General features: G+C 41.5%; 1 protein-coding gene across 1 annotated transcript in view; it reads right to left on the bottom strand.

Moving 5' to 3' along the window:
- Positions 1–1,078: 1,078 nt before the first annotated feature.
- Positions 1,079–25,667, bottom strand: part of CABLES2 (Cdk5 and Abl enzyme substrate 2) — a gene marked incomplete at its 3' end in the record, with an annotated part of 30,600 nt that continues 6,011 nt past the window's right edge. The window contains exons 2-3 of the mRNA XM_029286004.1: positions 3,084–3,176; positions 1,079–1,156 (exon numbers count right to left, since the gene is read on the bottom strand). Of these exons, the coding sequence (XP_029141837.1) occupies positions 1,079–1,156; positions 3,084–3,176 (171 nt within the window). The remainder of the gene's footprint in view (positions 1,157–3,083; positions 3,177–25,667) is intronic.

Here is a 25,667-nt window from a genome sequence, read left to right as displayed (position 1 = left end):
GCGATCACATAGCCGTAGAGGTGCTGCGACGGTCGTAAGTGCAAGGACCAGTCATGAATCACTTTTTTCAGCAATGCTGTGAGTGAATGGTTGCAAGTTGGGGAAATTGCACCTTATCTTCTATACCAGCTAAAATAGACCTTTTTTCCCTGCCCCGTCTCACTTTAGTATGTTAACTATTAACAGTATTTGACTAACTCTTTACATTCAAGTCAAACTTTCATTTAAATGTTATAATTCTGCTAAGAAAGTATTCAAAATGGATAATTTTGCCGACAGAATTAAAGGGAGACTAGTATAGCTATTTCGAGCTATTTAGCTCTCATTAGCTAGCCATAACCTTCTGAGATTCGAATCCGGGCCGCCTGCATGTTAGGCAGCTATATTAACCTCTAGGCCACAGGTTCTCCTCGCTTTTTGTCAGCTGTACTAGGGAGGAGAAATTAAGTGTTTTCCGGTGAAGCTGGTCTATCAGAACACCTGGTCTACCCAAATATGGGACGAAGCAATCTACTATTGCTTTTTGCCTTTGAACCCCAATCTAGGAACTTTTACAGGCAGATGCTACTGCAACAAACTATTTTTGTGTTAAATTTAGATTTTGCCGACAAAGAGTTAAAGTGTTCTGATAGACCAGCTTCACCGGAAAACACTTATATATATATATATATATGGATAGGTAAATATATACTTTGTTTTTTTTAATGTGGGCCAGTGTGCTCACAGTAAAAAATGACAATAAAGGTTATCTTATCTTATCTTATCTTATCTTATCTTATCTTATCTTATCTTATCTTATCTTATCATCTTATCTTATCTTATCCTATCCTATCCAATCCTAGGCCCGAACAATCTGAAAATAATGTACAAAGAATCAGCCTCATTCTAAAACAATCATCAATATTATACAATCTGAAGCAAAACCATATTATGGCAAGGATGAACAGTATGATCTTATCCAACAGAGTAAAAAAAAAAAGGGGGTGGGGAGAAAGGACTTCAGATAAGCTTAGAAAGATGACAACTTGATAGCTCGCCAGAGTTAAAGGTACTTGTAACAAAATTTGGAATTTCTCACCTGATCCTTAAGCTCTCTCCATAAGGTAGGATAGAAAAAGCCACACAAAGGGTTCGTTTTGCGCAAATTAACACTATCCTGAAAAGACAGGGAAAGAAGATTGTGAATTATAGTAGCATTTTTATTCCTAAATGAGCTGGATTGATAGCTCTTTTAACGCGGGTTTTTATTAAATAGCTTTCTGTGAGCAATTACAAGCCCAGGTTTTAATTTTAAAAAATGAAGCTATTTCACATTTTCCCCAGTGCAAGGTTTAGAAAAATAACTTCTCCAGTTCCCAGTATAAGCCATCTGTAACTGTCTAGCTCTGCTGAATGGCCTTCAGCAAGGAAGACTTAGACAATATTGGTGAAACATTTAGTTGGCATGATGTTGTGTCTAATGTTCATTTCCTAATTTTCCATGCTACAGAAGTTACTAGAAGGCTGGAGTGTAGATACCTTATTCACTCCACTGGAAGAGAATCTGGAAAGTAAGACAATTCTCCCTTCCCAGAAAAAGTTGTCAAGGAAGAAAAAAATATGGGGCAATAGCCATTGTTTCAACCAAGGTTTGTAACTTTAGCTTACTCCAGAAATTCTTGGAGATCTCTTTCCTACTAAATGGGTACATGTGTCACATTTCTGTGAGCACACCTCTATTACGTGTATGTGTGTGTGTAGAGGTAGCACACAAAACCACGCACTCTCAGGTCTGTGGAAAAACCTTTCTCCACAGAATCGGTCCCTGGTGCCCAAAAGGTTGGGGAAATCTGACATAGACAATTAATTCCCTTGGGTGGCCTCAGGCTGGATGAGCTGAAGCTTCTGAACAGTCTTCAACGGCAGCCTCGTCATCTAAATAGAGTCACATCCTGCCTACTTCTTCATTTTAAAAAACTTACTTTATTTTTAAGAAGACGTCTGCTTACACTTCAAGTGAAATATGGGGTTGGGGAGGGAGATTAGTCTTTGGTTAAGATTGAACAGACATTGCTTCTTGTTCCAATACTGTACAATCCGTGACCTTCGGTTTAATTTCAAATGTTTTCTACAAGAAAATGATGGAGCTTCTGGCGAGACAACTGGGTCCAAATTGAGAGCCATTTTGGTCTAATGCAGTGGTGGCGAACCTATGGCATGTGTGCCAGAGGCGGCACTCAGAGCCCTCTCTGTGGGCACGCGTGCCATTGCCCCAGCCCTGCCTCCCCCCGTGGTCCTCTCCTCACCAGCAGCCCCCCCCAGAGGAGAGTCGCCCCTGAGTGCGGCCTGCGCAGAGCAGCACAGCCAAGGACATGGCAGCCGGGCAGCCTTGCACCCCATCATGCACAGTTGATACTGCGGGGCGCGGGTGGAGGGCATGGCCGCCATGTCGCTGCTGAGCCACCTGGGTAATCTGCTGCAGTGGGCCGTGGAGGCGGTGAGTGGCGGGGCAGGGGGCGGGTGGGCAGGTGCGGGGCCAGTGTTTGGGCACTCGGTCTCTAAAAGGTTTGCCATCACTGGTCTAATGGTTAAGGCACCAGGCTAGAAACAGGAGACTGTGAGTTCTACTCCCACTTTAGGCATGAAAGCCTGGAGGTGATTTTGAGTCAATCATCAGGAGACTGTAAGTTCTAGTCCTGCCTTAGGCAAGAAAGCCAGATAGATGATTTTGGGCCAATTACCAGGAGACTATGAGTTCTAGTCCCACCTAAGGCATGAAATCTGGCTGGGTGACTTTGGGCCATTCATACTCTCAGCCCAACCCACTTCACAAGATTGTTGTTGTGGAGAACATAGGAGGAAGAAGGTGGATATACATTCACCACCTTGAGTTATTTGTGTAAATAATAAAGGCAGAAAATTAAATAATTAAATAATTAAATTAAATTAAATTAAATTAATTAAATTAGAGAAAGCCAGTAGGGTGCACCCAGAAGGACTACCCTCCCACTCTTTCAGCCATTTTGTTCCCCCAATAATCTGTGGATCAAAATTTGCACGGCTTTGCGCACAGAGATTTGTTTCGATGAAAGTTAAAAGGTCACCTGCTGTTCTGCGTGTCGTATTGCCTCATATTCTTGATGAAATGTACTTTCTTCAAGCCTCTGTGTCGCGGAGACCCGGATATGTGCTTCGTTCTGCATTTCGAGAAAAGAAAAAAAAAGAACAAATGCGCAAATATGTGTGATAAATAAAAACCCCTCAGGGATAACAAAAGAACCGCAGATGTCATAGCTGGATCGAGCATGCATGCTTAGGTTGGGTTTTTTTTAATTTTTTTTTTTATTTTTTGGCTTGATATGAGGGTGGTGGGAAGAAGGACTTGCAAAGCATGCAATGGAAGGTTAATGCTGCTTTTGACAAGTACCTGCGCGCACTGGCACATTCCACTATGTCTTCTAAAAACTCTAGAGAGCAGCGCTGGGAGATAAAACGCCTTCTGCAAAAATATGCACAACAGCACGAAGAGCGAATCGTATTAGTTCATGGCCTCCAAGGACTGCAAACGTTCACGCTAAGAGCATCCCCATACAGGTAGTCCTCGACTTACAACCACTCGTTTAGGGACCGTTCGAAGTTACAACGGCACTGAAAAAAGCGACCTAGGGCCGTTTTTCACAATAAACGGCCGTTGCAGCAGCCCTGTGGTCACATGATCAAAATCTGGTCGTATTTCTGTCCTGGGGTCACGTGATCACCTTTTTGCAACCTTCCGGCAAGCCAAGTCAATGGGGAAGCCGGATTCAACCTTGTTACTAACTTAACAACTGCACTGATTCACTTAACAACTGTGGCAAGGTAGGTTGTAAAATGGGGCAAAATCCACTTGCTTAGGGGGACTGACACTTGTTTACCATCTGTCTTGCTTAGCAATGGAAAAATTTTGGGTTCAGTTTTGGCCGTAAATCAAGGACCACCTGTATGGTAATTTTCCCACAAGAAATCTAAAATCTAAAAATCAGATGCAGCCACAAAGTACTATATCGTGGGAGATATTTTGGGGAGCAGATTGATCACGGAGTTCTCTTGGGAACAGACAGTGAATCCAACATACTCAGCAACATACCTCATAAAAAACAGAATCATCTTTTGAGGAATTTTCCCACATTTCTCTTTAAATAGCATAATAGGACCCACAGCATGAAAACTACTGACTGAGAACAGTCTGTTAAGAACAAAGCTTATTATTCCATTTCCATTTATGAGCGGCCTTCAACTGTTTAGGAAATCTCTCTGTTTTTTTTTCCCCTCCGGGGACTTTAGGCAGATATCAAGTTTGTATATTTTTAATCGCTATTAGCCACAGCATTTCTTTGCCCTAGCTTTTCATGTGGAAATAACAGTGTTTAAAGTCACGCTTCAGTGGTTAGTAGTACTTGCCAGAAGAGAAGAAAGGAAATTATTTATAGACTATTGATGATTTTTTTTTAAAAAAGTTGTTGCTAGGAGTCCAAGCGTAAGTCAAAGACAAAGGATTTCCGATCAGTTCATTATAAATGGGTATTAGAAAGTAGTTGGAAGTACAATTGTTCTAAAATGTACATAAGACTATGTTCTTGCCTTATCAATACTGCTGGCAAACAAAACTGTAATCATTCCTGGTCCAACATAGATTTTCTCAAAAAATATATTGATCTTTTTAAAAAAAGAATCACTGACCTCACAAGTTTGTTTTAAAATTGGTTTAAGAATATATGAGAGCACATCAACAATAATCATCTCGGTTTCTGGTTAATAATGATGATTGCTTTTGTTTTGCTAATAGAATATGGCAATCGAGCAACAGACTGGATAAATTAATTACAATTCATTAGATTACATAGTCTTACTGTATTTGTATACTTATTGAGCAAATGAAATTTTTTTTTAAACCCAGTTTTGCAGGGGTAGGCAACCTTGGCTCTTTTATGACTCATGGACTTCAACTCCCAGAATTCCTGAGCCAGCATGGCTCACCTTGGAAACTCCCTTTCCCCTCAGCATGGCTGGCTCAGGAATTCTGGGAGTTGAAGTCCATATGTCATAAAAGAGCCAAGGTTGCCTACCCCAGGCTAGAAAGAAAGGGACCGTGTGTTCAAGTTCCGTCTTAGCTATGAAAGCCAGCTAGGTGACTTGGTCCAGTCAGTTTCTCTCAGCCCAACTCACCTCACAGGGTTGTTGTTGTGCAAAAAATAGGAAGAGCATGTATTTATATTTGCCGCCTTGAGTTATTTCTAAAAATAATAAAATCAGGAAATCAATCAATCAATCAATCAATCTTCTACAAGTGATAGATGCCCATTCAAGGGATTTGATATGGAGCAAACTATGAAAAAAAATGATTTTGCAGTAGAATTTCTCAGATACAATTATTATTCTATTCTGTCTCCTCAGGTAATGTCTAATGGGATTATATCCTCGGCACTCAAGACGTGGGACATGTCAAGGATGTCCCTTTCTTCTCTAATATTTAATTTAGTATGTTTAATAAGACAAGTGGATGATACACAAGGCAGGTGGGGAGTAGAAACTGAATAAAAGTTGCAGTTAAATACAGATGATGTTGGGAACAAGAAATACTAGGCAAACTTTTGAAATACTTGAAGCATAGTCATTTAATTCCTACAATAATAGATTATTTGGAGATAATTTATACTGATTATATCATAGCCTTTTAAAGATCTTAATCAAAGATCTTTTACTTAAATACGTAGAAATGATACACCGTTATGCATTACTCCGTTTGCTAACAATGTGTTAGACACCTTTGGGCAGTATTGAATAAGAAATTAAAATTCAGTTCTCATGAAAAATTGTATGCTCAATTCTAATTACTGTAGGCAATTTATATAAGAAAGGTAGCACAGTATTATTTTTTGCTATAATAGAAAAGTAGAAAATTGTTACAATGTAAGGGAGATGGACTGCTTCAAGGGCAATCAATAATAAAGCAACATTGTATGCTAATACTGTATTATTTCATTTTAAAGTATTGTTTTTCTTTATTTCTTTTAGTTATTGTGTTTTTACTGGGTCATCTGGAATGGCATTAAGTTTTATTTATATTTGTTATTATTATTTGTATTTGGTATAATATTCAATAAAAAGTAATGATTGTCCCAGGAGCTAGTATTAAGAATGCCCCTGAGAATGGCAACATTTAAAATAACCCCTGCTCAATTCTAGATTTGGAGGAGATGGAGGAGAGAAGGTGGTACCCCAAACTCAAAACACCCTCCCTCTACAATTCCCACAAACAACAGCCACCAAAACCAGCTACTCAGGGTAGGCAACCTTGGCTCTTTTATGACTTATGGACTTCAACTCCCAGAATTCCTGAGCCAGCCACGCTGAGGGGAAAGGGAGAAGTTTCCAAGCTGAGCAGTGCTGGCTCAGGAATTCTGGGAGTTGAAGTCCATGAGTCATAAAAGAGCCAAGGTTGCCTACCCCTGATCTAGATGAAAGTTTGAACTAGCTTCTAAGCACTATCTATTTTCTATGAATGGAAAAGCTTGGCGGATAGAAAAGCACTGTGAATTTTAATACTAAAACATAATCAAAACCACAGAGTTATGACCTATCCCAGATAGTATTAACAATTCCCCCAAATCCTTGATTGCATCTGTCAAAACCCTTCCAAAAATTATCACCATGACTGACTTCAACCAGAAACACATATATTACTTTGAAGAAGCAGGATACGGAGAGTATTGGTGTCTTTCAACTTTGATGTTAAAGACTCCTAGAATATCATGGACAACCAGGAGAACAAACCCATTTAATCCCAAAGGTGCTTTTTCACGAGGCAACTAGACTTTCTTGTTTTTCTTTGAAGACGTTTCGCTTCTCATCCAAGAAGCTTCTTCAGCTCTGGCTGGCTGAGGAATTCTGGGAGTTGAAGTCCACAAGTCTTAAAGTTGCCAAGTTTGAAGACCCCCGCCCTACTTACACCCATTCGTTTAGTGACTATTCAAAGTTACAGTGACACTGAAAAAAAAAGCAACTTATGACGGTTTTTCACACTTACATCCATTGCAGCATCCCCATGGTAATGTGATCAAAATCAACTGCAGCGATTCACTTAACAACTGTGGCAAGAAAGTTCTTAAAATGGGGCAAGACTCACTTAACAACTGTCTCGCTTAGCAACAGAAATTTTGGGCTCAATTTTGGTCACACGTCAAGGACTACCTGTACTATGATTCTCTGTGTAGTAAACTTAAGAAATACCAGGTCCAAGAAGCAGGTTTGCTAGTTGGTGCATGTGCGCATGAACACACACACACACATACACACACAATGATATATTGTTGAAGCAATGACAGGTTCCATCCAGTCTTTATAAGAATGCTCTTTGGAAGGCAGGGGTAGAAAGAAAAAAGAACTGGCAAGAAGAGATATAGATTAATTAAATCCCAGGTAATGTTACCAATAAATCATGGTCATGGTTGAACACTTCTGGCAACTGAAACGTTTAAAAAAACTGGGATTATATGTCAAGGCATGGAAAACCGTATCAGTGTAAGGAAGATTTCACTCATCAAATTTAATGGCATATTGTGCATTCCGTATAAATGTCAGCCTTCATGAAAAATAATTCTTTACCAGCAGAAGATGAATATCTGCAGGAGTTAGCTGGCCAACAGCTCCTATAATCAAAGAAGAGCTTCAGATATTTTTAAAAATAAGATTTATAACCTAAGCTGGGATTATTAAGAGGAATGGTAACAGATGAATGCTCTTTGTTAGCCTTCACTTCATTACGGCCAGCAAAAAAGAGTGAGGGCAAAAATCCTATGAGGTATGTAGCTGAAGTGTTAAAGTTCACAGAGAAAATACAAGACTCAAAGCTAAACAGTCTTCCTTTTTTATTATTATTATTATTGTGGTGGCTATAAGTCTCAGAAATAGAAAAGATTTGCTGGCTCACCTTTTTAGGAAAATTGTGATCATACATCGAGGGCTACATATTTTGCCTCTTAAAATATTTCTATATTTTACCAAATGGGACATTCTTGCTGCCACTGTAATATTGCAGCACACAGTGCCATTTCTGGAGAATTGGTCTGAAAGCTGCATGAAACCCACAGGCAGCCCGTGGACTGCACTGTTTTTGAATACAGCACAGCTGCATTTTTCAACTTGGACAATTTTAAGATGGACTTCAACTTTCAGAATTCCCAAGCCAGGGGAAGCTGAAGTCCACACAACTTAAAATTAGAACATAGAACAGTGGTGGCGAACGTATGGCACGGGTGCCAGAGGCGGCACTCAGAGCCCTCTCTCTGAGCACACGCGGCGTTGCCCCAGTCCTAGGCCTTCAGCTGAATTTTATAAAACCTTTTCGCTTTAGGCCTCCACCACTGTGTGCAAAAAAAAAAAAAGGTTCAATCAATCAAGTCAATTTCAACTTCTCGTGGGAAAAAAAAAATCTTGCAAAGTTGGAATTGATTGAACTTTTTAGTCCCACCCAATCTGCCGTTATCACCGCAGCCACGCCCACCCAATGGGCCACACCCACCCAATGGGCCACACCCACCTGGCACCCGACGATGCATAAGTGGGTTTTGGGTTGGAGTTTGGGCACTCGGGCTCTAAAAGGTTCGCCATCACTGACATAGAATAACAGAGTTAGTTGGAAGGCACCTTGCATGTCTTCTAGTCCAATCCCTGCAGGAGACCCTATACTAGGGGTAGGCAACCACGGCTCTTTTATGACTCATGGACTTCAATTCCCAGAATTTCTGAGTCAGCTATGCTGACTCAGGAATTCTGGGAGTTGAAGTCCATGAGTCATAAAAGAGCCGAGGTTGCCTACCCCTGCATACCATTTCAGACAAATGGCTGTCCAGTCTCTTCTTGAAAGCCTCCAGTGTTGGAGCACCCACAACTTCTGGAGGCAAGCCGTTCCACTGGTTGATTGTTCTCACCGTTAGGGAATTTCTCTTTACTTCTAGGCTGCTTCTCTCCTTGATTAGTTTCCATCCATTGCTTCTTGTCTTGCCTTCTGGTGCTTTGGAAAATAGGTTGGAAACCCCCCCCCCCCCCATCTTTGTGATAGTCCCTCAAGTATTGGAACACTGCTGTTTTTCAAACTGTTTTCCAGTGTGAAAAACACTGCAAGGTCCTCGATTACAATCTCATCAAGAGCACCAATTTTCAGCTATGTTTCCTTGCATGCCCCTAAATACGTGCGTGTAGCTAGCTGATTGCCCCCTAGATCAGAGGTCCCCAATCTTTTGGGTACCAGGGACTAGTTCCGTGAAGAAAAGTTTTTCCGCGGACCAGAGAGTGCGTGGTTTTGTGTGCTGCCTGCATCTTGCGGATGGGGCTTTGCTTGTTTGTGCGGACCGGTTGCTGGCGTGCCGTGGCCCGGTACCCATCCACAGACTGGGGGTTGGGGACTCCTGCTCTAGATAACAGCTTCTGATTTAAAAGGCAAACTCTATTCCTTTGCTAATGGCTCGATCTGATGGCTAGTCAGAGAGACTTGGGGGAAAAAAATAGCTAGGACTTTGCTCTGGACAGCTTAGTCATTCTATCTTTCCAACACTTTACCCAGAGGATTAAAAATGGTAGAAGCTGAAGCAGCCAAGGTCGTGGGAACCTTCTGGCTAAATTGCTGGAGGTCACTGGGACAACACAGCCACAGAAAACTAGAGGAGGTTTTAGCTTCAAAAGCTGGAACAAGCTGTACTTTCTCAAGGACACCATCCCTGCACTGTCATTCTTCTGCAGCTTATTTTGGAGGCAATCACTTAATCTCTCTGATAGGAGCAAAATCAGATGTCAACAACTCACAATTGTTTTTTTGGTTTTGAGTCCTCGGAGCAATCTAGCTTCTGTTGTAATAAGTCTACCCTTCTTTCCCAAATCAGGAGTGTCCAGCCTTGACAACTTTAGCAGAAGACCTGTGGACTTCAACTCCCAGAATTCTTGAAGTTGCCAAGGTTGGACACCTCTGCCCAAAATATTGCCTTTCAGATGCCTTGAGATTACAGAATCCCAGAATCCACAAGGAACATGACTGGAAAATACTTCCAATACATATTGGTTCTTTTTATTCGGTTAATATTTTAACTTTAACTTTAACTTTCAATGCCTAATGTTTTAATTTTTTAACCTTTTAATTGAAAGAGAAGAAGACATAATTATGTTCTCTTGCATTTAAAAATTCAGTTTACCCCTGGAATTTTTTATTCAGTTCCAGCAGTCACCAATAGCAGAGAACCCTCGACAGCATTTTTTTAAACAAACAACAACACACTTTTTATGTTGTGAGAGACATGTATGAGTGTTTATACTGACTTATGGTGTTGTAAGCTGCCCAGAGTTGCTTGATAAGTGAGATAGGCAGCATATACATTTAATAAATAAACATGCACATGTGTGTGCACACACATACAAAGACATAGGAGATACCAGGCAAGGAAAGACCGTGTTAGGCTAAAGAGCAGTAAACCCAAAGGGAACGGTGTCAACACACAACTTGTGGTCCACTCATTTGCTTCAGCAAAAATTGACCTATTGACTGATACAGAGTGGGCCTGTTCGCACAAGTTAACAAAGCACATTACATAGGTCTGATTTGTGCAACATGTAAAAGAATAGCCTGGCTGCCCCAAACACATTGAGCCACAACTTATACAATATATATGCAGCAGCTGCAACAAAGGCAAAAACTATCCAAGCCAAAGCAACTACAAATAGCTCACGATTTATAACTGATCATTTAGCAACCATTTGAAGTCAAAACAACCCCCAGAAGTCCTTAGAAGCCAGTTTCAAAGTTCTGATAGCCACAACCCCCACAGTCACTTTAACTGCTTGACAACTGGCTCACTTTTACAGCTGTTTTGCAGTTCTTGGCAAAAAAATGCCCATTGGATAAAATGGATTCACTTAATCACAGCACTGTTCACTTAGTGACTGCTGTGTTCACTTAATGACCCCTGCAAAATAAGGTAGTAAAATTGGGCACAATGATATGGTGACCCACTTAACAACTGCAATGAATTATGACCATAATTCTGGGCTCAATGAAGGTCGTAAATTGAGGACTACCTGCAATTGTTCTCCTCTATTCTGCCCTGATCACACCCCAGTTGTTGGATTCCTGTGCCCAAGTCAGGCACAGGCCCACATTTCAAAAAGGACAACAGCAAATCAAAGTTCAGAGGAGAATTATCAAGAAGGCAAGGGATCTAGAAACCTAAACTCTTATGGGGAATCATTGAAGGATCTGGGTTGGTTTTGCCCACAGAAAAAACAACTGAGGGGAAGGCATGACAATAACCTTCAAATATATGAAGGAGCGTCACACAGAAAAGCGAGTAAAATAGTATAAGGAAGAAGCTTCAGGTTAGACATCCCCCAAATTTTCTTGGCTGTCATATAAACAAGCAAGTTTTTTTTACTGGACATTTGGATGTTGGTTGGATGTTCACTATCAATGATATTTAATGGATCCTGCACTAAGCAAGTGGTTGGACTAGATGACCTCTAAGATACCTACTGACTCTATGATTCTGTGATTCCGGTAGGCCAGGTAGGATGTACCTGACAAAACGGCTTTAGTGAAGCAATTCTTGGCCCACATAGTTAAGCATTGTTCAAAGAGATTCCAGCAAGCGGAAAGTCACTTGGTGGATCAATCAAGGGGATCTGCTAACTAGGGTGATCGGTTTTTCCTACTCTTACTGTAAAAAGCTTGGCCCAAGAAGGCAACACGTGGCAAAGTTTACCATACACAGGTTCAAGTCTCACTGCAATACATCTTTGAAGAAAGAGGCAAAGCCAGTATTTTTTCCCAAATGTAATATGAACTGGATGGGTCCTGTCAACCTCCCCATCTCTAAAGACTTTTTTAAATCCATGCTTGTGAGCGGGTAAACATGCACAGCTGAAAACAGTCTGCAGATCTCCTTTCTCCAAACTTCCTTGATAGCTGAGTCACTTAAACGGTGTCAGCACCTAATTAAACAGAAGTTATTTTTACTCTAGGATTTGCCTCATAAGAAATCACTGGCAGATTTTCCATGTATTCTCCATCATAGGCTGTACAGCCTAGAGTGGCTCAAGATGAACACATTTGGGCAACGATTCAAAGTCCTGCCAGCCTAGCCCAGTCCAGTCCTCTGAAATACATCTGAGGTAAGTTTAGCGGATTGTTCTTTAGGCTGTGGATTATGGGAGAAAAAACTGAGAGCCAGTTTGGTCTAGTGCAGGGGTAGGCAACCTTGGCTCTTTTGTGACTCGTGGACTTCAACTCCCAGAATTCCTGGCTCAGGAATTCTGGGAGTTGAAGTCCACGAGTCATAAAAGAGCCAAGGTTGCCTACCCCTGGTCTAGTGGTTAAGGCATCAGGCTAGAACAGGAGTAGGCAACGTTGGCTCTTTTATGACTCGTGGACTTCAACTCCCAGAATTCCTGAGCCAGCCAAGCTGGCTCAGGAATTCTGGGAGTTGAAGTCCACGAGTCATAAAAGAGCCAACGTTGCCTATCCCTGGGCTAGAAATAGGGAGATTATGCGTTCTACTCCTGCCTTAGGCATGAAAGCCGGCCAGGTGACTTTGGGCCAATCACCAGGAGACTAAGAATTCTAGTCCCGCCTTACTGTAGGTATGACAGCCAACTGGATGACTTTAGTTCAATCACCAGGAGACTGTGAGTTCTAGTCCCGCTTTAGGCATAAAAGCAGTTGGGTGACTTAAGGCCAGTCTCTCTCTCTCTCTCAGCCCAACTTACCTCACAGGGCTGTTGTTGTGGGGAAAATAGGAGGAAAGAGTATTAGATAATGTTCACTGCCTTGAGTTGTTTATAAAAATAATAAAAGTGGAATACAAATATATGAATAAATAAAATTAAGCATGCCTGAGCAGGTTTGATTGTGCCAGCAAGATAGGAATTATATGTCTTTGGAACAGCGTCCCTTCATCTCAGCCTGAGGAAATTTCACCTCAGAAGACCAGATCTGTGGTGTGATGTTTTATTAACATGGCTTAGTATCTCTTCCTCCTCCCCAAGTGTGCAGCTTGGACGCTGCAGGCACAAAGATCAAACAAAACAAACTTGGACAAAGTTCTGTGCTTTTCTCACATTTTGGATGTTTTCTAACCCTTTTTTTGTAAGCCTTCATCTGGACTGACTTTGTAAATCCTGCCCCGTTTCCTTGGTGCAGAAATTAATTAAAGCTGGCTACACTGCAGAGTATACAGCCCTCACTTCTTCACACCTTTTGTTAGACTTACTTTTTGAGACAACAAAGAAAAGAATGAAAAGATGCACCACCTTAAGGATACTCTTTTCAGTGAATTGGGGAGGGCATAGAGGAAAAACTAAAAATAATTTTTAAAAAACCTTTTAAACCAAGGCGCAGTAGCAGTTCATAGGAGTTCACAGTAAACCAAGCTCGTGCATTTTATTTTCAAGTCCCTGTGCTTGAAATCAGGTTTTTAAAAAGAATTTAAGGATGAAAATTGTGTTGGTGGAGACACACACACAGCCTTTGATCCTCATGTACTGTATACCTGGCCGAACAAGGACTCTCAGATTTCATTCCTCTTTTATTTAAATCTATCCCTCCTCCCTGAGTACATTGCCAGCATTCAAACCGCCCACAACGTGCAGCCTTATTAGATACTACGAAAACAGTTCAAAGACCAGTATGAGTAAGCTAACTGCAGTGCTGAATTTGAACACCCAGGGGGTTCTTTCAAGGCAAGATGCAAATCTTAATTTTTATGTACTTTTGCCAATTCCATCTTTTTACGCCCAGAATATATTGGCAAGGTAATTCTGTGGTGATAATTAGGACCCTACTGCAGCCTAGAACAGCCATTTAAAAAATAGGGGGGGGGGGGGGGGGAAACAGAAGACCTATGGGAACAATTAATCAGTGGAACGGCTTGTCTCCAGAAGTTGTGGGTGCTCCATCACTAGAGGTTTTTTAGAGGAGACCGGACAGCCATTTGTTCGGAATGGTGTAGGGTTTCCTGCTTCAGCAGGGGGTTGGACTAGAAGACCTCCAAGGTCCCTTCCAACTCTGTATTTCTGTATTCTGATACTTGTCTTAATAAAATTGTGAATATACAGTATAATAATAATAATAATAATAATAATAATAATAATAATAATAATAATAGTAGTAGTAGTAGTAGTAGTAGTAGTAGTAGTAGTAGTAGTAGTAGTAAAGTTGGAAGGGACCTTGGAGGTCATCTAGTCCAACCCCCTGCTCAGGCAGGGAACCCTATACCAGTGTTTCTCAACCTTGACAATTTTAAGGCATGTGGACTTCAACTCCCAGAATTCCACAGCCAGCAATGCTGGCTGTGGAATTCTGGGAGTTGAAGTCCACATGCCTTAAAATTGTCAAGGTTGAGAAACACTGCCCTATACCATTTCGGACAAATGGCTGTCCAGTCTCTTCTTAAAAACTTCCAGTGTTGGAGCATTCACTGCTTCTGGAGGCAGGTATTCTTCATCTCACATTCAAAGTAATTCATCTCTCTTTCTAAAATAGTTTTGCCCGACAGGATATCCCAGTGGTGACGAACCTATGGTGGGCGTGGCCTGCGCGTAATACATCTGGCCCATGGGCCGCCAGTTTGACACCCCTGCTCTATAGTATCTACAGCACCCCAAAACTGATGCACCAAGCTGGTGAAACCTGATCTAAAAAAGTTAAAAATAATAGGCATTGGACCTGCTATTTAAAAAAACCCCACAACAATAAAGTAAGGAATAAAGTAAGCTATGCCCCAGAGAAGTCTGCAGCCCCTGAAAGATCAGAGTGTTTGTAATGCTTAACATGGCAAAAGAGAGACATGATTAAACATGAGGGCTATGCATTAAATACCAATCAAGAATCCTTTGCCTGAGATGGGTGGCGAATGAATGAATGAATGAATGAATGACTGTGGTTTGGAGAAAATGCTTACAAAACAGAACACCACTCTGTTGCTTGCAAAGAGAGTAATCTTTTTTGCAGATTTTTCTGTGAGCCAAGGGTGAATGTGCTTTAAGAGTCACATTGTGAGTTGGCTTATCAAAGCAGCTGCATCTTTATTTTTTTTCACTCAGACTTCCACAATAGCCTGAAATACATCGGGGAGTTTAATGACTATCAGAGAGGTGCTGTTTCCACCCAAGGTCCAAACCACTATTTCCAAATCATATTCAAAGTGTGTACAACCTTATGTAAATATATAGGGAGTAATCAAATAGACTATACTGAAGAGTGTTTAATGTTAATTACACTTAAATGAAACAGAGTGAAATATGGTTTAAGTCCTGCTGCACCCAGTTTTTCCTCCTGCTCTCACCTGCTTGTTCAGAACAGCTCCAAGGCGTGTTATATCACCACTCAAAAGAAAAATAAAAGTTTGCAAGCCAGCAATTGAGAAACTGGCAGCTGAACCAGCTTGGAAAGGGCATTTCATAACCAAAGAACCATTAGAGAAAAAGTTATTTATCAAATCTGGCAGGGGTGTGGGGGGAAAAATGGCTCCATGGCATTGCAGACTTTAGGATCTACAATTTTATAATCCGTTTTTCTCAACCTCAGCAACTTGAACATATGAGGTCATCAATTCCCAGAATTCCCCGTTGACTGGAAAATTCTGGCAGTTGGTGTCCACACATCTTCAAATTGCTGAGGCTGAGAAGCACTGCTTTAAACTATCACTTCCTTGAAAGCATCCATCCTTTATTACCGCATAGAAAAACTTGAAAATATGGTGTAAAATTCAGGGCTCCAGGCTATTTCTAAAACGTCTTCCTAACAGAAAGAGTTGCATTTAAGGAATCACATTAAGTGTTCCAGATACTGTAAGCAGGGCTGATATTTTACATGCTGATCAGGAGACAAGACTCATGCCTTGGGTCTATAAAATCCCTCCTACTCACATGAAGGTACAAAATGTGCTTCCCACGACTGTTGTATATTATTCAGAAATACCACCTAATCGTAAAGCACACAGGATAAGGCACAAAAAAAATGTGGGAGACAGAATTGACAATGCGTTATTTAGAAGAAGAAACACGGGCCACCAATTCACTAAGATTCCCTACGCTCCAAAGACTGCGGAAAAGCATTTTCTGCTGATATATTATTGTCTAAACTGCTGATGGTTGGGTCCATATGTCCTATTATATTTTGTGCCAAGATTCCAAGATGGAATATATTTGATGCCTAATTCCATTAGGCCCCCAAGCAGAGCTGAACACAGCTTCCCCCTATCAAATATTAAAAATAAACCCAAGAGAAATAACATTCAAGAATACAGGCATGCTCAGTATTTTCCAAATTAAGGAATCTTAAAGGTGCCAAAGCTGGAGGTTAAGCAACTACAGAACGTGGAAAACTCCTTCTCTGCGGCAACCCAAATATAATTTATTCTTCTGAGAGGATCCTGGGATTACTCAGTAGAAATCCAAAGGCTGCTTTATACCCCTTGGCATAAAAACCCGGCAGAGCGTATGAGCTTGTCGTAGTTTTGCGTTTCGAAACATGTACATAAAACAGTTTATAGGCCTGTACAAACTGCTCATATGCAAAGCAGTCAAAGGTTATTCTCATTTCACAGTTCTCTCACAATATTGCAAGCCAGACTTGTTAAATATGTGTCTCTCTTTTAGCATTTACAAGAGCTGCTAGTCCTAGCTACAATCTGCCTACTTGTTAATCCTTCTGTCCTCCAGGGAAAATGTAGTAGACAATAATTTTATAGGATGATAAAAGTGCCTTATATCTCAAGGAACAGAAATATTATCTTTTTCGGTATGCTGTTATATGATTGCTCATTTCAATTTCTCAGAGCAAAGATAACAAGCCCTTTTAATATGCTGTTTTTTGGGAGGGCTGATTTTCCCCCAACACTTTAGGAAGCCTATCTCCAAATTATGACTTTATTGCACTTTTTTATAATTGGGTACTTCTATTAAAAATGTCAACATGTCTTTTAGATTCTCAAAAGGCTGAAGTGTGGAGTTCCACATATTAAAGAAATCTATCTTCGCCTCTTATTTAATAAACAACTTGAACAAATTTCATAAGAGCCCTACCAGGGATTAATTCTTACTTCTGCAGAGATGAGACTTTAATGTGCCTTTTTCTCGTTTGATGTTGAAGGAAGATATTTGCTGATCCTCTTTTCTCCCAAAGGGACTCGTGTACAAATGATACTCTCTTTTAAGTTATTTTGCATCCTGCATCTTCACTGCCAAGAAAACTGCAGGGATTTATCCAGGCTGTTACCAGGAATCAACGTGGACTTGAAAGCACACAACAAATAATTTTAAAAAAAAATCACTGCAGACTATTAGTTAGAACAGGGGTGTCAAACTCAATTTCACTGAGGGCCGCATCAGCATTGCGGTTGCCCTTGGGGGGGGGGATGGGGATGTGTAGCCAGGGTGGGTGCGGCCTACTGGGTGGGCATGGATGGAGTGGGGGTGGCCTACTGGGTGGGCATGGCCAGCTCTACATCGTTCGCGTCAAGGGTGCCTGTGGGGGCCTGGGCATGAGTGGGACAGATCTGAGGGTCTCTGGCAGAAGGGGTTGGGACCGGGGCAAGCGCCAAGGCATGGTCCATTTCTTCATTCCTCACAAAGGGTGATACCTCCCCAGCATGCACCCAGGGGGCAGGGCCAACAAGGCAGGGGCTGGTTGCTCGCTGTTTCTAGACGGCCTTGTGGAGCTAAGACCGAATGCGTTTCAGCATAGATGGCCACCACAAAATTGTACATTGGCTCCCGGCCAGACTGGGCCAGGGCCAAGGCAGCGCGGGCCATTCCCTCACTGTTTCCAGGATGGCTTCGCGGGCCACATGAAACCACTTCGCAGGCCGCATCCGGGCCCCGGGCCTTGTGTTTGACATGTCTGAGTTAGAACAAGCTATATTATTTATTTATTTATTTCCCATTTTTATTATTTTTATAAATAACTTGAGGTGGTGAACATGCCTAATACCCCTCCCTCCTCCCATTTCCCCATAACCACCACGAGGTGAGGTGGACTGAAAGAAAGTGACTGGCCCAAAGTCACCTAGCCAGCTTTCATACCTAAGGCAGGACTAGAACTCACTATCTCCTAGTGATTGGTTCAAAAAAACCAAGTTGGCTTTCATATCTAAGGCAAGACTAGAACTCACCATCTCCTGGTGACTGGCCCAAAGTACCCAGCTGGCTTTCATGTCTAGGGTGGGATAGAACTCACAGTCTCCCAGTTTCTAACCTGATGCCTTAACTACTAGATTAAATTGGCTCTAGGTTTTTTCCTCAAAGTTTTCACTCTTTTCCACCCCCTGCCCCCCAAACAGGTAGGACTTCCAAGGCACCAGGATGGAGAAGGCTGACTGTACATCACATGTTTAGAGTCTACATTTAGCTGGCTTCACCTTGTCTCTAACAGGAAAGTTAAATCTCAATTTAACTGTAACCTCTCTTTGCTTGAAGGCACTGACTTCCAGTATCCTGCCATCAGCACCTCCTTAATGAGATACTAATTAACCTGCACAAATCTTCTATTCACATCCTTGGAGCTCAGCACTCCATTGCTGATCGTGGAGAATAAGAAATAACTTGGCATTTGCTGCTTAGCTATTTATTGCGCACAACAAAAGCCGGAACAAATGGCCTGCAGTAACACACAAAGTGAAATGAACTGAGATTTGTGGAGGACTAATGATTGCTTAAATAAAGCTTTCCAGAGGAATCCATGCTACTAAGCCAGCGAGATGTCAATGCTACTTAACCAAAAGTGGACCATTGCAGATAATGGATAATGGTTCTTACTTAACTACATATGACTAATTTTCTCAGTTTTAGACAACCACAATAGAGCTAGTGTGCTGGGAAAATACCATCAACATTTATCCTTCCATTCACTTCTCCAGAACCGGAGAAGAAGATGGTTGGGATGCTTATCTTATACCTCTGCCATTTTCTTTTAATCATACTGCTCAGTATAATTTTCTACCAACAAGGACTGGGACAGTATCACGTGAAGTGTTAATACCACTTTACAATGCCTTGGTAAGGCCACACTTGGAATACTGCATCCAGTTTTGGTCACCGCGATGTAAAAAAGATGTTGAGACTCTAGAAAGAGTACAGAGAAGAGTAACAAAGATGATTAGGGGACTGGAGGCTAAAGCATATAAGGAACGGCTGCTGGAATTGGGTATGTCTAGTTTAACGAAGAGAAGGACGAGGGGGGACATGATAGCAGTCTTCCAATATCTCAGGGGCTGCCACAAAGAAGAGGGAGTCAAGCTATTTTCCAAAGCGCCTGAAGGCAGGACAAGAAGCAATGGGTGGAAACTAATCAAGGAGAGAAGCAACCTAGAACAGTGGTGGCGAACCTATGGCATGGGTGCCAGAGGCAGCACTCAGAGCCCTCTCTGTGGGCACTCGCGCCGTCGCCCCAGTCCTAGGCCTTCAGCTGCTTTTATAAAACCTTTCCGCCGCCGTGTATGCTGCCATGTACCAAAAAAAAAAAGTTCAATCAGTCAATTTCAACTTCTCGTGGGGAAAAAAAGATCTTGCAAAGTTGGAATTGATTAATTGAACTTTTTAGTCCCACTCAGTCTGCCGTTACCACTGCAGCCGTGCCCACCCAATGAGCCACGCCCACCCAATGGGCCACACCCACCCGGCACCCGACGATGCATAAATGGGTTTTGGGTTGCAGTTTGGGCACTCGGTCTCTAAAAGGTTTGCCATCACTGACCTAGAACCAAAGAGAAACTTCCTGACAGTTAGAACAATTAACCAGTGGAACAACCTGCCTCCAGAAGCGGTGAATGCTCCAACACTGGACGTTTTTAAGAAGAGACTGGACAGCCATTTGTCCGAAATGGTATAGGGTTTCCTGCCTGAGCAGGGGGTTGGACTAGATGACCTCCAAGGTCCCTTCCAACTTTACTATTATTATTATTATTATTATTATTATTATTAGTAGTAGTAGTAGTAGTAGTAGTAGTAGTAGTAGTAGTAGTAGTAATACTTGTGAGCTACATGTTGGCCACTGGCACAGATGAGATGGAAAGAGCCCCAATATATCCTACTTGTTACAACTTGTCAGTATCACTATTTCAACAGTAGTCTCTTTTCTCCACTCAGCTGATCTATGATCTTGGGAGAGGGAAGAAAACCAGGTAGGGTTTCCTCAAGCTGCACAGAAGGTAGCCAACCATGAAAGCAAACCTGGATTCCTTCCAGAAAAAAAGCACAACGTCAGCTATAGATCAATAAAGGCTGCGAGTGGAGGCTGCCCATGGTGACAACAGGTAATCCGAGAGCCCTGGAGTGGAACAGGAAGATGACCCTGGGGAGGATGGGAAGAACGATCTGGCTGAAACAAGGATCTGGGTCTTCTCCATAGGCGTTTAAGGTGAATATCTCCAAAGGGAAAGATGGTCAAACATTCTACAAGTCACTGTAAAATGATTTATCAAGGCCCCAAAAGTCAACTTGGCGACAGCCCTGAACATTACCGCATCAGCATAGCAATTGTAGGTAGTCCTCAACTTACATTTCATTTAGTGACCATTCAAAGTTACAATGGCACTGAAAATAGTGACATGACCATTTTTAACACTTATGACTGTTGCAGCATCCCCATGGGTCACGTGATCAGAATTCAGATGCTTGGCAACTGACTCGTATTTATGACGGCTGCAGTATCCCGGAGTCATGTGATCCCCTTTTGCGATTCTCTGACAAGCAAAGTCAATGGGGAAGCCAGATTCACTTAACAACAGTATTACTAACAATTGCAGTGATTCACTTAACAACTGTGGCAAGAAAGGTAGTAAAATGGGGCAAACCTCACTTAACAACTGTCTCAGCAACGTAAATTTTGGTTCTCCATTGTGGTTGTAAGCTGACACTACCTATATATTGGAAACCTTGTCTGTAAATTGGGATACTCAAGATGATGACTCAAAGAAGTACCGTATTTTCCGGCGTATAAGACGACTTTCTAAACCCTGAAAATCTTCTCAAAAGTCGGGGGTCGTCTTATACGCCCAGTCGTCTTATACGCCGGAAAATACGGGTATTCTATTTTATTCCTTTACACATGTGGTTTGGCATATTACTCATCAAGTTTTCTCTCCCCCCCCCTCTCTCTCGCTCAAACTCTATATTTTAACTGGAAAAGTTGGGAGTCGTCTTATACGCCCAGTCGTCTTATACGCCGGAAAATACGGTAATAAAACAGAACTCAGAATTGGTCCCTGGTGGACACCTGTTATAAGGAGAAATTCTTGGGAAAGTAATCTGCTATGTAATTTTGCAAAAAATAAAACAAAAAACAAAGCAAAAGAAGGATTTGACCTAATTAGGTATACAACCAATGATGCCAGGAAACGTAACCTAGATGGCAATATCTGATAGTCAAATGGTTGGTATCTAGTCCAGAATTGATTTCAATGGGACTTGGCTACCAAAACACCATTGAGGAATGGAGGAACTATCAGCCAATCACTTGGGAACCAAGGAAGGTTTCTTCAACAAAGGATGAAGAAGGGAATCTAGAAGGACAGCAGTGGTTAAAGGACAGTTCATCAGCTGATGACACAGAACAGGAATAAACAGCAGAAAGTAAAAAAGAGCAAGAAGGATGAGCAGAGGGTGTAATATGAAGGATGGAATTACATATTGTTGAACCTCTTATCTGATAACAGGAATAAATTCAAATGCAGAGGGAGTAGAAGATAAAGAAGATAAATGACAGCTAGCGAAGGAAAAGAAGAAACAATACTCATAATTTGTAATAGACAGCTTGCATAGGATAGCAATAGCAGTTATACCACTTCATAGTGCTTTACAGCCCTCTCAGTCGAAGCGGTTTACAGTCAGCACCTTGCCCCCAATAATCTGGGTCCTCATTTTACCGACCTCGGAAGGATGGAAGGCTGAGTCAATCTTGAGCTGGTGAGCTCTGAAGGAATCGAACTCCTGACAGGATGAGCACAGTTAGCCTGCAATACTGCATTCTAACCACTGCGCCACCATGGCTCATTTGTGGTGAGGATGTGGTGGATTGGGCCCTCCTTGTGTCAATAAGCCCTCCACTACAACTCTTCCCAAGAATGCTGGCCCAAGGACAATTTACTCCAGAGGAAGTCCTGTCTGTTATTAGTCTTCTCAGGAGAAGGCCAATGAATGGAAGGATCTAAGATCTAAGATCGCCCTTTCTTGAGAATGAGCCTCCCTGATTCATTAACAATTCAGGTTTTGTTAGGTATATCAAGGTCAAGGAACCAAGGGAGCTGAAAGACTCAAGAAGAAAGAAGATCAAAGAAGTAGGAAATATTTATTTCTGATGAGATTGATTTCAGCCAGTTGTTCCCTTGGCTCAGGATCTCTCGCAACACATAGAGCAGGGGGTCTTCAAACTTGGCCCTTTTATGACTTGTGGACTTCAACTCCCAGAATTCCTCAGCCAGCGTGCCTGGCTAAGGAATTTTGGGAGTTGAAGTCCACAAGTCACAAAAGGGCCAAGTTTGAAGACCCCTGACATAGAGAACAACGTCCCATTGAATAGCTCATCACCCTTAAAATAAAATCCATAAGCTGAGCTTGCTGTATAATTCCATGATCTCCAACCTGGATTTCTATAGGTAAGGACTTATTTTCTTCACCTGACTTCTATGAAAATTGCTCCGATGACAAAAGCAAAACTTCCCTCTTTAAAACCCCCTCTCCTAAGGAGCCCCATCTAGCAGGACCAAGAAGAAGGGCCTTCTCTGTGGTGGCTCCCTCCCTGTGGGACATCATCCCTGCAGAGATAAGATTGGTTCCCACTTTGACACTCTTTTGCAAACCCTGAAGATGTAGTTTTGCCACTGGGCCTGGGAACGATGATACGGAGCCCATTGTGGCGCCTTTGATTAATGTCACCAAGAAGGTAGGGAGTTATTGCTTTTTTAATTGTTCTTGTATTGGGGCTTTTATCCTTTTAAGACAGCGGTTCTCAACCTATGGGTCGCGACCCCATTTGGGGTCGATCGACCATTTCACGGGGGTCGCCAAGCAAGGCTGTCCGCCATTTTTTTCCCCCTTTTCTGGCAAGTGCCTTACCTCCCTTGAACTGGGCCAGCTGGTGGTCGGCCTGCTCAGTCTCTGCCGCTTGCCAGCTACGCCTCGGCCGGCGCAGGGGGTGGAACCACGCATGCGCGGCGCTCCCGGGCAGGGAAAGTCCTCGACTTACAACCGGTTGGGTAGTCCTCGACTTACGACCGGTTTAGTTCTCGACGTACAACCGGTTTAGTCCTCGACTTATGACCGGTTTAGTCCTCGACTTATGACCGGTTTAGTCCTCGACTTACGACCGGTTGGGGGTTGCGGCATTAAAAAGGTTGAGAACCACTGTTTTAAGACAACCGGAGTCACTGAGAGTGGGCTGGGTGGCCATATACATTTTCTTAAATAAAATAAACTACCTAAGAGGGGGAAATCCTGCTTAGTTTGGCTGTTCAGTTTTCGATTCTTCTGTTTTCCTGGATTGACAGGTTAGTCAGTTTCTTCTGTAAGGTACGGTGGAGAAAATAGATACTTGCCCAATTTAGCTTACAGGTAGAGAGTAAAGTCAACTTGACTTTGGCTGACAAGTTCATGCAGGCTTTTTGGCAACAATAGGGAAGTGATGTACATCACCTTCTTTGGGGATTTTTCTTTTTAAATTTCCAGTCTACCCTACAGCCCTGGTGATGTCCCATCCAAGTATTAAACAGGCTGTATTATGGAAGAATATGGAATTCAAGGGGTACCACAACAATTGGATATAATATTGATAGGTATGGAAGAAAAATTTATAACAAAAGCATATAAATACTTATTAGAGGTAGAAATGGAAGAAGAAATAGTGAAAGGTTCAATGATAGCATGGGCACAGAATGTAGGTCGAAATATAAACTTAGAAGAATGGAAAAAAGTATGGAACAAAAAGTGCAAATTAACATTATCGACTGCATATAAAGAAAATCAGTATAAAATGCTTTATAGGTGGCACCTATCACCGGCGAGATTGGCTAAGATGTACACAAATATGAAACCGGATTGTTGGAAGTGTAAATATAAGGATGGAACATTTTATCATATGTGGTGGCAATGCCCTAAAGCAAGGAAATACTGGGAACAGATAAGGAGATGGCTACAGGAGATAACAGGAGAACAAATTGAATTTAAAGCTGAATTATTTTTAATTAGGAATAATAAATCAAAAGATAAAGAAGGAACTCCAATATATTATTGTACACATAGTAACAGCAGCACGTATTGTCTATGCTCAATGCTGGAAACTTGAAAATATACCAGCTAATGATATGATTATTCATAAGATATTAGAATGTGCCAAGATGTATAAGCTTACGCTAGAAATGAAAGGCAAGGAAGAAACAGAATTTTATGAGGTGTGGGGTAAGTGGTATAATTGGTTAGAACAGAGAAACAAAAATGTATAGTAATAAATGTAAATAACTGTAAGAGATACACGACACAGTACTGTTAAAAATGTTTAATGTTTTGTAAATTGAAAAAATGAAAAATTAAAATTAAAAATAAACAGGCTGTATTAAACTTAGTTTTCAAGGTTAGACAAAGTTACAGAAGATTTAGTCTAAAAAAGGTGGCTAAACAGTCACTCAACTCTCAAATCTGCCATGTTTAGGAAAGTGAAGTGGAATCCTTTACCCTTAGAAGAATAAGGCAGAAGAAAGACGATCCATTTTTCCACTAAATTCCAACTACGGTTGGAATCAACTCTCTGCAAAGTTTTCTAAATTTTTTGGACAATTAAAATTTGAAGATTTGGGGAGCATCCTTTTTCCAACAGGGAAGTTCTTCTCTGTATGCATCCAAGCGACTTCTTTTTAATTTTTTTTTATTCCGCCTTTATTTATTATTATTTTTTTAATAAATAATTCAAGGCAGCAAACATAGCCAATATTCCTTCTTCCTCCTATTTTTCTTTGTTTCTTTTTCAACTTGGTTCATTTTGGATTTCTGGACCTTCTAAGTCAGGGGTGTCCAACCTGGGTAACTAGTTTAAGGCTTTGTGGACTTCATACCGGCTGGGGAATTCTGGGAGTTGAAGTTCTTAAAAGTTACCAGGGCTGGACACCCCCGTTCTCAGTACTCTGAAAGAAGATCCAACCCATTTGGAGAGAATTAAAATGAATTAAATTGTTTTAAAATTTTAATGAAATGGGTTTAATTAAATTAAATTGTGCCTGAGGATGTACTCCAGTACTAATCTGAAAGCTTGGAAGACTAAACCTCTGGGTCCCGGTGAATGACACATATTGGATCCTGCAACGTTATCCCGGGACACGTATATTTGCCTTCCTTTGTGTGAATTAAAACAGGAAGGCTGTTTGTCACACTTGGCTGGAGATAGCAAAACATCACACAGGATAAGAAAAATCTTTCAAAAATGTATTATTATTATTTTCTCAAATCCTTTGGGAAAGAAAAGCTCTAGCAGATAAGATACCTTTGTTCAGCAACAAGCAAGGAAAAACACATAATCCCTGCAGGGCTCTTAATTATGGGAGTGGAAGTCCAAGGCTCTGTTACAGGCACCTGATTGCAAAAGCTGTCCTATAAATTTCTAGCTTCCACAGGTAATAATAAATTGT

Source organism: Protobothrops mucrosquamatus, unplaced genomic scaffold (assembly GCF_001527695.2).
Source record: "Protobothrops mucrosquamatus isolate PMUCROS unplaced genomic scaffold, P.Mucros_1.0 scaffold2683, whole genome shotgun sequence".
Taxonomy (NCBI): Eukaryota; Metazoa; Chordata; class Lepidosauria; order Squamata; family Viperidae; genus Protobothrops; species Protobothrops mucrosquamatus.
The sequence above is the reverse complement of the archived record's forward strand: the minus strand, read 5'-3'. Positions and strand labels throughout refer to the sequence as shown.